The sequence below is a fragment of the Babylonia areolata genome, chromosome 8, assembly GCF_041734735.1.
Source record: "Babylonia areolata isolate BAREFJ2019XMU chromosome 8, ASM4173473v1, whole genome shotgun sequence".
NCBI classification, from domain to species: Eukaryota; Metazoa; Mollusca; class Gastropoda; order Neogastropoda; family Buccinidae; genus Babylonia; species Babylonia areolata.
Window position 1 is genome coordinate 38,540,154 of NC_134883.1, and position 13,187 is coordinate 38,553,340.

A 13,187-nucleotide genomic window follows, 5' to 3' on the forward strand; every position below is an offset into this window, starting at 1 on the left:
CCAGAGCATGCCACTGATGTGCATGCCAGGACGAGTTTCCTACTTGGAGAGGCTGAACGACTGGCGGTGCTGAATCGCGCCCCAGTCATTGGGGGTGCTGCCTTCTGGCCTTGTGCATGGCCAGTCAGCTTGGATGGACATGAGGTGGTTTATTCCTCTGCCGCTGATTCTGCGCATGCCGCTTTGACTTAGGTGGCGTGGTATATGAAGGGGCCCTGGTGGCGGATCTCTTCAATGGCATAGAACCCTGGCACCCCTGGGAGGTGTGGGCTAAATATGAGGCCACCTCCCTGTTTGTCTCTGCCCTGTGGCTGACAAAATGGGGCACATACTGGCTGAAGAGGGAGTGCTGCTGTGCTGGGATGGACCGCAGGGCAGCCCTCTCCTCTACTGGAATGTTAGAGAGGCGGAGAACGGCATCACACCACGCTAGCACAGTATTGAAGTGAAGGCTGGTAGCTGTGTCCGCAGCTGCCGTGAGACAAAGAAGCTACCCTACTGCCAAAAGTGTTTAACCTCGGGTCGGTGAAGAGGCCAGGCGGGACAGAGGAAGGAGACCCCGTATCCTGATTAACTGGACGCTGTTCCCACAGCTCACTGGCCCTGTGGAGGAACGCGTCAAAGGAGGTATAAGCCATGGAAACCTCGAGGAGGCAGCGGCGGGCCAATTTGTCCCACTCTGCTAATGTTTTAAAGGAAAGAGTAGCTGAGGTGGGGAAAGTGGTGCGCTGTGAGACCAACATCCTGTCCTGCGTGGAGGGCTCTGCTTCCCTGTAGGCAGGGTGGTCCTGTGTGTACCAGGACCACACCCCTCCCTTGGAGGAATCTTTAAGGAACTTGCCCAGGGAAAAAGCGCCCGGGGCAGAGAGGGACTCCCTGTCTGGAGGAGGGATGGAAGCAGCACCCCTGACAGTGCGGGCTGGCTTATTAAGCCATTCCTGCGCCATTTCTGGCACTCTGAGTCGCCTTGTGGTTCTGGAGTTAGAGTCACATGGCCGAAGGAGGGTCAAGGGTAACAAAGTTGCCTGAGGGACTGATTCGGCATGCGTGACCCTATTGGGGAGGGTCAGTTCGAGCTCGGCAAAGTCCGAGTTTGGTTCAGGCTGGTCCCTAGGGAGGCGTGGGCTCAATCTGTCCCCCTGGGATGGGGGCGAAGGGTGCTCATCCACTTGTTCGTCCTCATCCGAAGACAGGGGCTCCCACTCATGTTCACAGTCCATCCCCTGCTGGGTGCCATCCCAAGTGGATGTACCCACTGGGGCGTCCTGTGAGCTGTGGTCAGCCCAGCGGGATGAGCTGGGACGATCCCGAGCAGGGACCATGGCCGCAGCTCTTATGTCCTTGACACCTGAAGCAGATGGGGAGCATGTGGACCGTAGGTCCAACCATGCTTGGGTTGATGGGTGCCATACCTTCTCAGAGAGGGTGCCCCTGGACGCCAGAGGAACCCACGAGTGCTGTGAGGGGACAAACACCCACTCATCTCCCTGTAGGACCTAGGGCTGGGTAGGTGGGAACTGCAGGCTCCCACGGGCTGAGCGGGGCCCCTCAGCAGCCGTCGGTCCTGAAAAGGAAGCCGTTGTGACCATGGAGGTCACCTGTGGGTTGACAGAGCACAGCGGGTTGACAGAGCACAGCAGGTTGCCACGCGCCCCGAATCCCCTCCCGTGGGGAGACTGGGGTGGCTTGGCCCGGGGTGGGCAAAATAGAGGTCCCCCCCCGGAACCAAATTTTTCTCTCCCCAAGAAGGAGGTGGGGGAGGGGGGTCGACTGAGAAGGGAGGAGGGGGAACAGCACTGGGGCCCCTGAGGGCCGTCTCCGTGTGGGGACCCGGGTAACTGCGGGGGGCGGCCTCCCCTTGGGAGTCCGCACCCAGCCGCGAGTTCCCACCACCAAGAGAGGACGTGCTACTCCCCCCTCTACCTGCCTCGCGCTGGGACACCTCGGGAGGCGATGCTCGTATCCCTTTCCCCCCGGTCCCCTTCATGACCGTTTTACTGGAATGAGCGTCGCCTCAGCGATCAGCGTCTAAAGACACGTCCCTATCGGGAGAAATCATGAGCTCCAGGCCTGGGAGAGTCTCTTGCCGAGTCTCAGTCCCAGCATCATGATCCCTGCCTTCGTAGGATGGCATACGAGGCATGGTACCCGCGTGTAGGCACCCAACGAAAATCCGATCCCCAACAGAGAAAGGAAAGACAGGATCAACTTAGAGGTAGAAAAAAAAAAGAACGAATCGAGGGGGCCGAGTCAAAACGAGTACACAGAATGTAAGAATAATATACAGACAAGCCGCATGCAGCAAAATAAGGCCAAATGAACACGTTTGATAGCAAAAAAAAACCGTAAGACGAGACAGAGCGAAAACCTGACAAGATGGCGTGGAGAGCCTTGGCCAAAGGAATGATTCAGCGCTTATAGCTTTTAGAGGCGTTTGATTGGCTAAGAGCAGACCGGGCAAGAAGGGGCGTCTTTCCACTGTTAGCCACGCGAAATCTGGCCAAGCAGAGCAAACCAATAGGCCTAGTTTGCATCAGTTTGACATGGTACAGTATATGACACCAAAAGTCTTGCTGGGCCAGTTACACATACAGTCTTTTAGGGCCACTTATACTCAGTCCTGTTGGACCAGTTATACTCACAGTCTTGCTGGGCCAGTTATACTCAAAGGCTTGTTCAGCCAATCATACTCACCAGTTGTACTCAGTCTTATTGGGCCAGTAATACTCACCGTCATGCTGGGCCATTTGTACTCAAAGTCTTACAGGGCAATTAATCCTCAGTCTTGTTGCACCAGCTGTACTCACAGTCTTGTTGGCCAGTTACACTTACAGTCTTGCTGGGCCAGTTATACCTACAGTTTTGTTGGGTCAGTTACACTCAAAGGCTAGTTGGGCCAGTTACACTCAAAGGCTTGTTGAGCCAGTTACACTCACAGTGTTTCTTTTTTCTTTTTCTTTTTTTTCTTTTTTTTGCAGCCCCACGATCTGCACCATTTCAGTGGCATTACTCCCACGCCGCTCATTTAGATTCCCCCATACACGGCCACACCCGGGTTCATCCTCCACTGTCGGCAGTCTGCAGGGAACTATCAATGTTAGGTCGCCAGGAGGCCACACACCAGAGGAGACCCTGCACTGCTGCTGAGTCACTTCGGTGGTGTTCAGTGGTGCCTGTTCTGATTTAACGTACTTAGGACACCACCTACTAAGCCTCCTACTAACAACAATAATGGCTTAGTCACGGAGCCAGACTGAGTGAGCATCCCTTCCAGAGTGGAGACTGCCACCACGTCCCTCAAACAACAGCCCACCCCATGAATCTTCCGACACTGAAGACATTGACAGGATTTACCCCAAATATGGAATTGGAGGGGTTTTGAAACTGAGGTCACCATGAGAGCAGGGCATGAAAGGCCACAGACTTTGAGACTGTTTTGTTTTATATTGATGATGATGAAGGAGGAGGAGGATGACAATGACGATGTTGCTATGGGGGTCCATTTTGGTTTGGAACTGTGTGACAAGGCTGTACTCTACGCTTCCTGTCATACTGATATCCTGGCATTAACCAGGCCCGAGAGATACAGACACTTGCAGTGTTGGTCAAGCAATTAGAGCAACACACCCAAAGACACATCCTTGAAGTAGATGACACTCGACTATGTGGTCCCAGTCTCCCCATTTAAGCCCACAGCACACTGAACTCTGGGTAGGAGCCGGCCACGGGCCGAAAAACCAACCTCCACTGAGATTTGAACCCACGTCCTCTCAGCCGTCAGTCCGCGACGTTAACCACTTCGCCACAGCGGCTGGTTACACTCACAGTCTTGTTGGGCCAGTTATACTCAAAGGCTTGTTGGGCCAGTTATACCTACAGTTTTGTTGGACCAGTTACACTCAAAGGCTTGTTGGGCCAGTTATACCTACATTTTAGGAGGGATGGGGAAGGGGGGCAGATACACTCAAGTCTTGTTGGGTCAGTTATACTCACAGTCTTGTTGGGCCATTTGTACTCAGTCTTGTTGGGCCAGTTACACTCACAGTCTTGTTGAGCCAGTTACACTCAGTCTTGTTGGGCAAGTTACACTCACAGTCTTGTTGAGCCAGTTACACTCAGTCTTGTTGGGCCAGTTACACTCACAGTCTTGTTGAGCCAGTTACACTTAGTCTTGTTGGGCCAGTTACACTCAGTGTTGTTGGGCCAGTTACACTCACAGTCTTGTTGGGCCAGTTACACTCACAGTCTTGTTGGGCCAGTTACACTTACAGTCTTGTTGAGCCAGTTACACTTAGTCTTGTTGGGCCAGTTACACTCAGTGTTGTTGGGCCAGTTACACTCACAGTCTCGTTGGGCCAGTTACACTCACAGTCTTGTTGAGCCAGTTACACTTAGTCTTGTTGGGCCAGTTACACTCAGTGTTGTTGGGCCAGTTACACTCAGTCTTGTTGGTCCAGTTACACTCACAGTCTTGTTGAGCCAGTTACACCCAGTTACACTTGTAGTCTTGTTGAGCCAGTTACACTTACAGTCTTGTTGGGCCATTTGTACTCAGTCTTGTTGTTACAGTTACACTCACAGTCTTGTTGGGGCATTTGTATTCACAGTCTTGTTGGGCTAGTTACACTCACAGTCTTGATGGTCCAGTTACACTCACAGTCTTGTTGGTCCAATTACACTTACAGTCTTGTTGGTCCAGTAACACTCACAGTCTTGTTGGTCCATTTGTACTCACAGTCTTGTTGGTCCAGTTACACTCACAGTCTTGTTGGGCCAGTTACACTCACAGTCTTGTTGGTCCAGTTACACTCAGTTTTGTTGAGCCAGTTATAACAGTCCCAGTTATACTCAGTCTTGTTGGGCCAGTCAGACAGTCTTGTTGGGCCATTTGTACTCACAGTCTTGTTGGGCCAGTTGTACTCCTTGAAGACCTCCTCAGCATTGTCCGTGCCCCCATCAGTCAGCAGGATGATGACCTTGTTGCAGTTGGCGCCGACATTCACATCTCCATCGCTGCTGTTCTGGCTGAACTGTGGGAACCAAGCACAGGCTGCATGCACTATGGTGACACCTGTTTATAATGCTACTACATTCATGATTTTTTTTTTCTCAAGGCCTGACTAAGTGCGTTGGGTTACGCTGCTGGTCAGGCATCTGCTTGGCAGATGTGGTGTAGCGTATATGGATTTGTTTAAACGCAGTTACGCCTTCTTGAGCTACTGAAACTGAAACTGAAACTCATGATTCATGCACACAAGCACGAAAGGGTGTGATGATGTGGGTTTGTATCCTGTGTAGTCTGACACAACTACCGCACATATTTTTGAATGGATAAAGATTGTCTGCAACTCCTAGTGTCACATGTTTGTGTGTAAACACATTCTTTACCCCTTCATTTAGGCAGCTATATTGTGTTTTCAGGAGATACTAGACTGGCCTATCTACACCATAAGAATATGGTAATGATATGTGTGACAAAAAACACAAATGTCAGTATTCAGTGAAAAAAGTCAAAATTGTGATAAGCCAGTTGAACTGCAGTTAAAGCTGAAGCAAACTGAAGTTTTACCTCTTGGAACTTCTGGAATGCAAAGCGCAGGCCCACTTGGTAGTCTGCCTGACCCTGTGCCTTCAACTCCTCCACATCCTTCTCCAGTTGCTGCAAAAAACACCCAATCACTTTCAAATTCATACAAAACCCGATACTTCTGATGCTAACTGGGAGCAGCATCGTGTCTTCTGTTCTGACATTATTTCCCAGTCCCATTCACCCACTTATGACCTGTTCAGTCATCCACCCACTCTTGCTTACATATCTGTGCACACAGACAGCTACCTTCATTTTCCCTCCCATCATCTCAGTGGGGGCACGTGAACAAGGGCAACAAAAATGTTCAAGAGAAATGACGCCTTTGATGTTGAGAACAATGGAAGCAATTTTGGGGATTGAGGAACCAAAGAGCACACGATAACAGTCCTCAGGTTGTGATGGCCTGCTTTCACATCCTCTGATGTCTTTTTGCTTGTTCTGTATCATGGCAACTAGCCCGACACCTTGACACAGGTCTTTCTCACAAAGTTGTCTCTTGTGCATATGATGTGCAGCTGACTATACCTCATTTTTTGTCGTATGGGTTCTTTCTTTATTGATCAAACATGAAATTCAAATTTTCTGACAATTGTCAATATTATCATCATGACCAATGTTGCTAAAAGCCCAGCCAAGGGTCATAGCAAGGCTGAAAAGACCATAAATATCAATCCTGTAAAACCTTAAAAGAACGAAACCTGGAAAAGAAAAGTAAGCACAAGTACAGCCATATTATACAAAAACACCTAAGACATGTCTCTGACCTTGATTGTTCTGCTGAAGTTTCACCAAGAGATAAAAGTAACATGAATACAAATATAATCATATATAGTCAACAAAATCATATGTAAAAGCAAGCATACAAAACCACAAATGCCAGCAGGTTAGTTAGAGATCTTAGGCATAAAAATGAATACTATACAATTAACACTGCCCCAATAGTCCATGATACTTTTCAAGCAGTCATGACAAACACATGGACCTACATCATTCTCTCTCTATTTTCTTCAAATTATTCGTTCCTTTTCTTCTGTTTGCTCAGTATGTAGTTAAAGTAGTGATTCAATCTAAAACCAAGTGGGTTCAGCATGTCTCTTACCTTCTTTTCCATTTTTTTTTCTTCCTGATGCGCCAGAAATTGGGAAATTTGTTTTTTGTATTTTGATAATGATGAATGATGATGGAGGTAATGGGGGTGATAAAGATGCTGTTATGGGGATCCATTCAGGTTGGGACTACTTAACCCTTTCGCTGCCAGGAAAATAAGATTTAAGTGAAATCTATTTGCCAGGGATATTTCAATGACGAGTTATCTCGTCATTGTGGCAGCGAAGCGTACATGCTTGCGATGACGAGTTATCTCGTCATATCGGCAGCCTAGGGGTTAACAAGGCTGCACTCTTCCTGGCATCAACCTGGCTGAGATAAAGACACCTGAGGTTTTGGTAAAGAAATCTGAGCAACGCTCCCAAAGACACATCCATGAATAGGATGGCCACTGACTATGTATGGTCCCTGTCTTCCCATTTCATCCCACAGTACACACAACTCAGGTGGACTGAACCTGCATCCTCTAAGTTGTAAACCCATGAAGCTTAACACAATGAAACAGTGGCTGGTGTCTCTTACCTTCTTGTTCCTGTAGTTGGCCTGCACAAAAGCTGTGTGGTTGAAGCAGTCACTGACAAAGTCTGCTTCTTGGTTGAACTGGAAAAAAGTGCAATGACTGAAAATCTCTTTATCAATAAAGGAAACAGTGTGGCAATACAGGAAAGAGATCTGTAAAGAGCTTTACACAGCAAGCAAGAAAGTTAAAGTCAAATTTTGCTTTGCTAGTTCACTGGTTTGTCAGTTTATTGCTGTTATTATATAACTTTCAGATCATAGAAAACTTTGTAAGGAGTGATGAACATAGCAAAGAATTTTACAGGAGATTATGTGAAGTAGAATGTCATGATAAGTTACATCTAGCTCTTGAACTGATTGATGTTAATGTTAATGAAACCTTGGACTGTGTTTAATGATTGTATCTGTGAGTGTGCAGTATGCATGAAGAAAAGTATTAGGGTGGAAAACAGCAAGCATCATGAAGGTTGGTTTGACAAAATGTGCATAGGTTACTGAGAAAAAAACGTAGAATGTCAGATAAAGATTACTATACTGAGTATGTAAAAGCTAAGAGAGAATACAAATACAAGTTTGATAGAAAGAAAAAACATTTAAATGAAAACATGTTTGATTAGTTGATCACTTCTATCAATGACCAAAAACAGTTTTGGGAACGTGTAAATAAAACATCAGTTAAAAAGAAATAACCTAAAAAAACATCTGTAGATGACTGATTTGCACACTTTTGAGCCTTATTAGATAAAGATTCACCATATGATAACACTGCAGAAAGTTCATGTGACACCTTTGCTCAAAGAGCTGCATTAGCTGTAAATTAAGATTACTTTGGGTGCCGAACACTAATCTGAAAACCTTCGGTCACCAATCATTTAATTTATCAGCCCCAACTGTCTGGAACTCACTGTCTGCTGACCTAAGAAAGGCCCTTTCCCTAGACTCTTTCGAGTCCCTGCTGAAAACTTTTTTTTTTTTTTTTTTTTTTTGTGTGTGTCTTGCATTTGAGTAACAGTTTAGTCTAACTGGGTTTAACATACTGTTATATGAGGGATGTACTACTTTTCCCAGTGCTGTGTGTATATGTGTTGGTGGAGGTGGTGTGCGTGTGTGTGTGTGTGTGTGTGTGTGTGTGTGTGTGTGTGTGTGTGTGCTGTTCATGATGAGAGCATGGCGACCATTTCTTCATGGCCGATTCTTTTTCTCATGATTGTTGCTTCTCTTTTGTAACATGCAATTTGCAGAGCACCATGAATGACTGTTTGTTACTGAATTTTCTTGAGAATTGTTTTTTTCTTTTTGTTATGTGTAATCTGTGAAGCGCTGTGAGCTTCTCTGTGAGGGAACAGCGCTATAGAGGAGCACTTCATTATTCTATTTTATTTCTTTATTATCATTATGTTTTACCAGACATGGAAGCTGAAGCCATGAATCATCCAACCAGTTGAGAAGTTTCATTTGCCCTTAGAAAAATAAAAACATAGAAAAGCAGCAGGTCTGTCGGTTTTAATTGAGAACTTTTAAAAGCTCCATGTGAAATAAATGTAGACTTATTATGAAATTTTTTAATGTTTCACTTTCCTGAAAAATGGTGTGAATTTATCATTCTTCCACTTCATAAAAAAAATGCAATGTAAATAATACACCAATAATCACAGAAGCATTTCACACTATGATATCAGTAGTAATGTACATAGCACTATTATCAACCAAACACTTCAGGTATATGTATAATACAAAAATATAACCGGAGAACATCAAGCTGGGTTTAAACAAGGTCATTCAACAATTAACCATATTACTATTCTTGCTCTAATACAGAAACAATTTTCATGCAGCTGTAAACTTTATGTGGTGTTTATTGACTTTGAAAAGGCATTTGACTCAATTAATCAAAATTTATTATGGCCCATTATTATTAAAATGGAGTAATTGGAAAAATTATTAATTGCATTGAGAGTATCTAAAGTTGTTAAAGTAAGAATTAGATGCAGTGCAAGCTTACTAATTATATATATGTAGTACAAAAGGTGTCAAACGGGGAGATGTCTGCAGTCCAGTTTTGTTTTCATTACTTATAAATGAATAAGTGGTAGAAATTATTAAGGGAAGGCACGGTGCACAAATGATCTTATGGAATTGTTTATATCATTGCTCGCCGATGACTTAGTTTTGCTCTCTGAGACAGTTGTTGGTCTCCAGACACAGCTGAATGATATGAAAAATTCAGCCAATAAGTTACAGTTACTGGTTAATATGGATAAGAGTTACATTACTGATTTTAGGAACGGGGGTTATTTGCAGCGAGGGAAAGATGAGTTTATGATGGTATTGTAATACCTGTGGTTAAAGCATTAAGATATTGCAGAATATTTTTTTGCCCTCTGTTCAGTTTTGTAGCTGTATGTAAAGATTTATCTAGCACAGCAAAGAATGCATTGTTACATATTATGAAGAAACTTATTTGTTGAATAATAATAAAATAATAATAATAATAATAATAATGGTATTTATATAGCGCTGAATCTTGTGCAGAGACAAACCAAAGCGCTTTCGCACCAGTCATTCACACGCATGCATAACTCTAAAACTGTAGAAACTAAAGACAGGAAAGGCAGGCACGGGGGGCTATTTTGGGAAGAGGTGGGTTTTAAGGCCAGACTTGAAAGAGCTGAGAGTGGAGACTTGACGAAGCGAAAGAGGAAGTTCATTCCAATCGCAAGGTCCAGAGACAGAGAAAGAACGGCGGCCAACAGTCGAGTGTTTGAATCTGGGTATGCATAAACAGAGTGGATCCGAAGCCGATCGTAGTGAGCGAGATGGAGTGTAGAGGTGAAGGCAGCCACAGAGATAGGAAGGGGTAGTTTTGTGAATACATTTATAACATAAAGTGCTGATCTTGTACTTTATTCGGTGTGAGACAGGGAGCCAGTGGAGATGTTGCAAAAGAGGAGTGATGTGCTCAGATCTTTTCTTTCTGAGGACGAGTCGGGCAGCAGAGTTTTGTATGCGCTGAAGGGACTGAATTGATGAAGCAGGCAAACCAGACAATAGAGAGTTACAGTAGTCAAGGCGAGAGAGAATGAGAGAAACGACAAGTCTAGATGTTGACTGCCAAGTAAATCTTACAATATGTTAATCAGATTCAAGAGGCAAAAGAAACTGGGTGTCAAATATACGAATGTGTTTATGTGAACTTGGACTTGGGTATGCATAGGAATTTCAAGGACTGTAGGTGGCAGAAGTGAGAAAGCCATATCCAATCAAATGAATGGTTTGACATAGAGTCTATATTTCTAATCATATAGTGAAGCGATACCTTTTGATTGCTTTGAACAGACACCCGTGACTTACTCTCATCAGATTTATTTCTGGTATAGATTTCTGAATTAAACACACACATATATCATTATAAAACCATTTCTCATGCTGACTTAATGGGGAATCAAGAGGATGAATCCATTTCATTTTCAAATGTCCTGTCCTTACTGAACTACAAACCTAATTCATTCCTAAAAAATATGCATATCCGTCCATGTTTTGACTATGTTTAATGATGTTAATGAATTAAGAAAACACTATACACAGTTTTGCTTTGTTTCTTTATAAAGCATTTCAAATAAGAGAGACACTTATACAGGAAATTTTCTATCTAAAATTACGTTTAAATAACATACTTACCGTGACCCAACTAGTGCAGACTCCGACAAGGGTCTGACATTCCTGTCCTGTGCAAACTACTATCCGCCTATGCGGAGAAAATGAAACTACGGCCGATAACCTCCCAGAAGTAGGTAACCTCCCCTTTGTCCCGCTGGCTAGCGCCCTCTTTTTCCGGCAGCCATAGTTTTATTGGAAGTTGGTTATGGAAGAAGTCGCACTGTTTCCATTAATACATACAAAATTTTGTTGTTGCCCCCAGTTCATATGGGACTATGGCCCTAACTGAATAAACCATCTTGAGTACCTTTATTTTCTATTTAATCGACCGATTAAAGTTTATCACTGTCTTCTCCTTCAAGTTGACGCTTCAATTCTTTCAGAGAATTAGCTAAAGAAAGCAATTTTGGTTGTTTAGGTTCAAGTCGACTGCAGAACTTTAGCCAAACGTCACTGTTTTGCTAAGCATGTGACGAGCCAGCAAAACACAGCCAGTAACCCATCCAAATCATTCAAATCAAGGACTACCTCATGACGTATATGAGGTTTCAAGCTATCAAAAGAATCTAGAAAAATTCCCCAAGCTAAAGCTACCAGTGTTTTTGTTAATTAATTCAATACAAACCAGGGAAAAGTCTAAATATTTCAATGACAGGATATCTTGTCACTATAGCAGTGAAACGTACACGACTGCGCCAACAAGTTATTTTGTCATACATGCAGCCTTGGGGTTACAAACCGTACGGAAGTCACAGTGACCTTCTGAAGAGATTATTTTTATGGCCTTTCTTGATGTGCACCTCCACAAAGCATTATCAAGACAGGTTTTATTGGTATGCATCATCTTCATGATGTATTTTCTCTGCCACTTGTGATTGCTGAGAAAATGACACACACACACACACACACACACACACAGGGTTATTTCATAGGCTCACTTTATGTACAAATGTGTGTCAACAAAAAAAGAGAAAAAGAAGAAGAAGATAATAAAAAAAGAAAAAAGTACCTCTACAATGTTGACAAAGTCATTCTCTCCCAAAGTGTCCAGTATGGACTTGACAGCATTCTTCATCAGCTGTAAGGCCTGTCCATGAGTGCTGCCACTTCTGCCAAAATAAACACACAGCAAGTCACCCTGTTCACACCTGCCTTTTTTCTTTTCTTTTTTTTCAGACAACACACAAGAAAGATTTGACACAAAGGGAGATAATGTGTGTGCATGTGTGTGTGGGGAGGGAGGGGGGGCGGCGGGAGGGGGTCTTGTGCGCTTTGTGTCTGACATGTCATTGTAAAGTGCTTTGAGAGGTTTGAAAGTGCTGTATAAATGCACTATTATTATCATTAGAAGACGTAGAAGAAGAACAGTACATTCATAAAGTGGTTTCTAACATCTCAAAGCACTTTACAACATACATGCACACACACACACATGCATGCACACACACACACACACAAACACACACACACAAGCGTGTGCACAGAGGCACGCTCACAGTTACACACCCTCACACACAGCAGCAGATATTGATCAACAGAATCCTCTCTCTGGATTCTCTGGTCATATCTGATGGATGAGTAGGCAGGCAGGTCATCTGCTGATGTGGGTCCTCATGTGGGAATGAAGACCAATTCTTGGGGCACAATTTTGTCCACAGACGTTGCATGGAATGGAGTCCTGCAAGGGCCCCATTTTCTCCGATTCCTCTTTTCCTGGATGGCGGCTGCTCTGTTGCACTCAAATGTCATTGTGCCCTGGGTACACCATTGCTTCCACTGTGTTCTTACTAGGGCGACATCTTCCCAGGAAGTATTGTCAATGTTGCAGCTTCTGAGGTTGGCCTTCGAGGTGTCTTTGTATCTCTTGAGAGGCCTTCCTTGATCACGTTGTCCTTCCTTCAGTTGTCCACAGAGCAGCACTTTGGAATTCTTCTGTCCTCCATACGGTGTCCTTTCCATTAGAGCTGGCTATTGATGAGCATACACTCAATGCTGGGTAGGCCACATTTTTTTTATGACCTGTAAGTTGTACTCTCTGTCTTGCCATTTGATGCTGCAGATCTTACGCAAGCATCGCTGATGGAACTGAAATGAAATGAAATTATGGTGCTTAGAGCCTCGCCGACCACTAAGGCCATCAATAACTACTACAAGGATAAAAAAAAACCAACCAATTAAAACGAGTCACCACTTCAAACTTTCCACTCCAAAGTTAAAAAAAACTTCCATAGTTTAAAACCTTCAAATCTGGTTAAAAAGGTTCACTTCTTTTAAGAAGTCCATCAGCGTCCACGGAGGGACATCACGAAACAAA

The 13,187-nt window shown here is 44.3% G+C and overlaps 2 protein-coding genes across 2 annotated transcripts in view; both read right to left on the bottom strand.

Moving 5' to 3' along the window:
* The window catches only part of LOC143284779 (voltage-dependent calcium channel subunit alpha-2/delta-2-like), a 93,910-nt gene extending 81,927 nt beyond the window's left edge, over nucleotides 1-11,983 (bottom strand). Inside the window, exons 1-4 of the mRNA XM_076591776.1 lie at nucleotides 11,883-11,983; nucleotides 7,220-7,297; nucleotides 5,570-5,659; nucleotides 4,899-5,030 (exon numbers count right to left, since the gene is read on the bottom strand). Of these exons, the coding sequence (XP_076447891.1) occupies nucleotides 4,899-5,030; nucleotides 5,570-5,659; nucleotides 7,220-7,297; nucleotides 11,883-11,948 (366 nt within the window). The 5' untranslated portion in view covers nucleotides 11,949-11,983. The remainder of the gene's footprint in view (nucleotides 1-4,898; nucleotides 5,031-5,569; nucleotides 5,660-7,219; nucleotides 7,298-11,882) is intronic.
* Nucleotides 11,984-12,484: 501 nt separating this feature from the next.
* The window catches only part of LOC143285280 (voltage-dependent calcium channel subunit alpha-2/delta-2-like), a 63,193-nt gene continuing 62,490 nt past the window's right edge, over nucleotides 12,485-13,187 (bottom strand). The window contains exon 12 of the mRNA XM_076592539.1: nucleotides 12,485-12,628. Coding sequence (XP_076448654.1) covers nucleotides 12,485-12,628 — 144 coding nt within the window. The remainder of the gene's footprint in view (nucleotides 12,629-13,187) is intronic.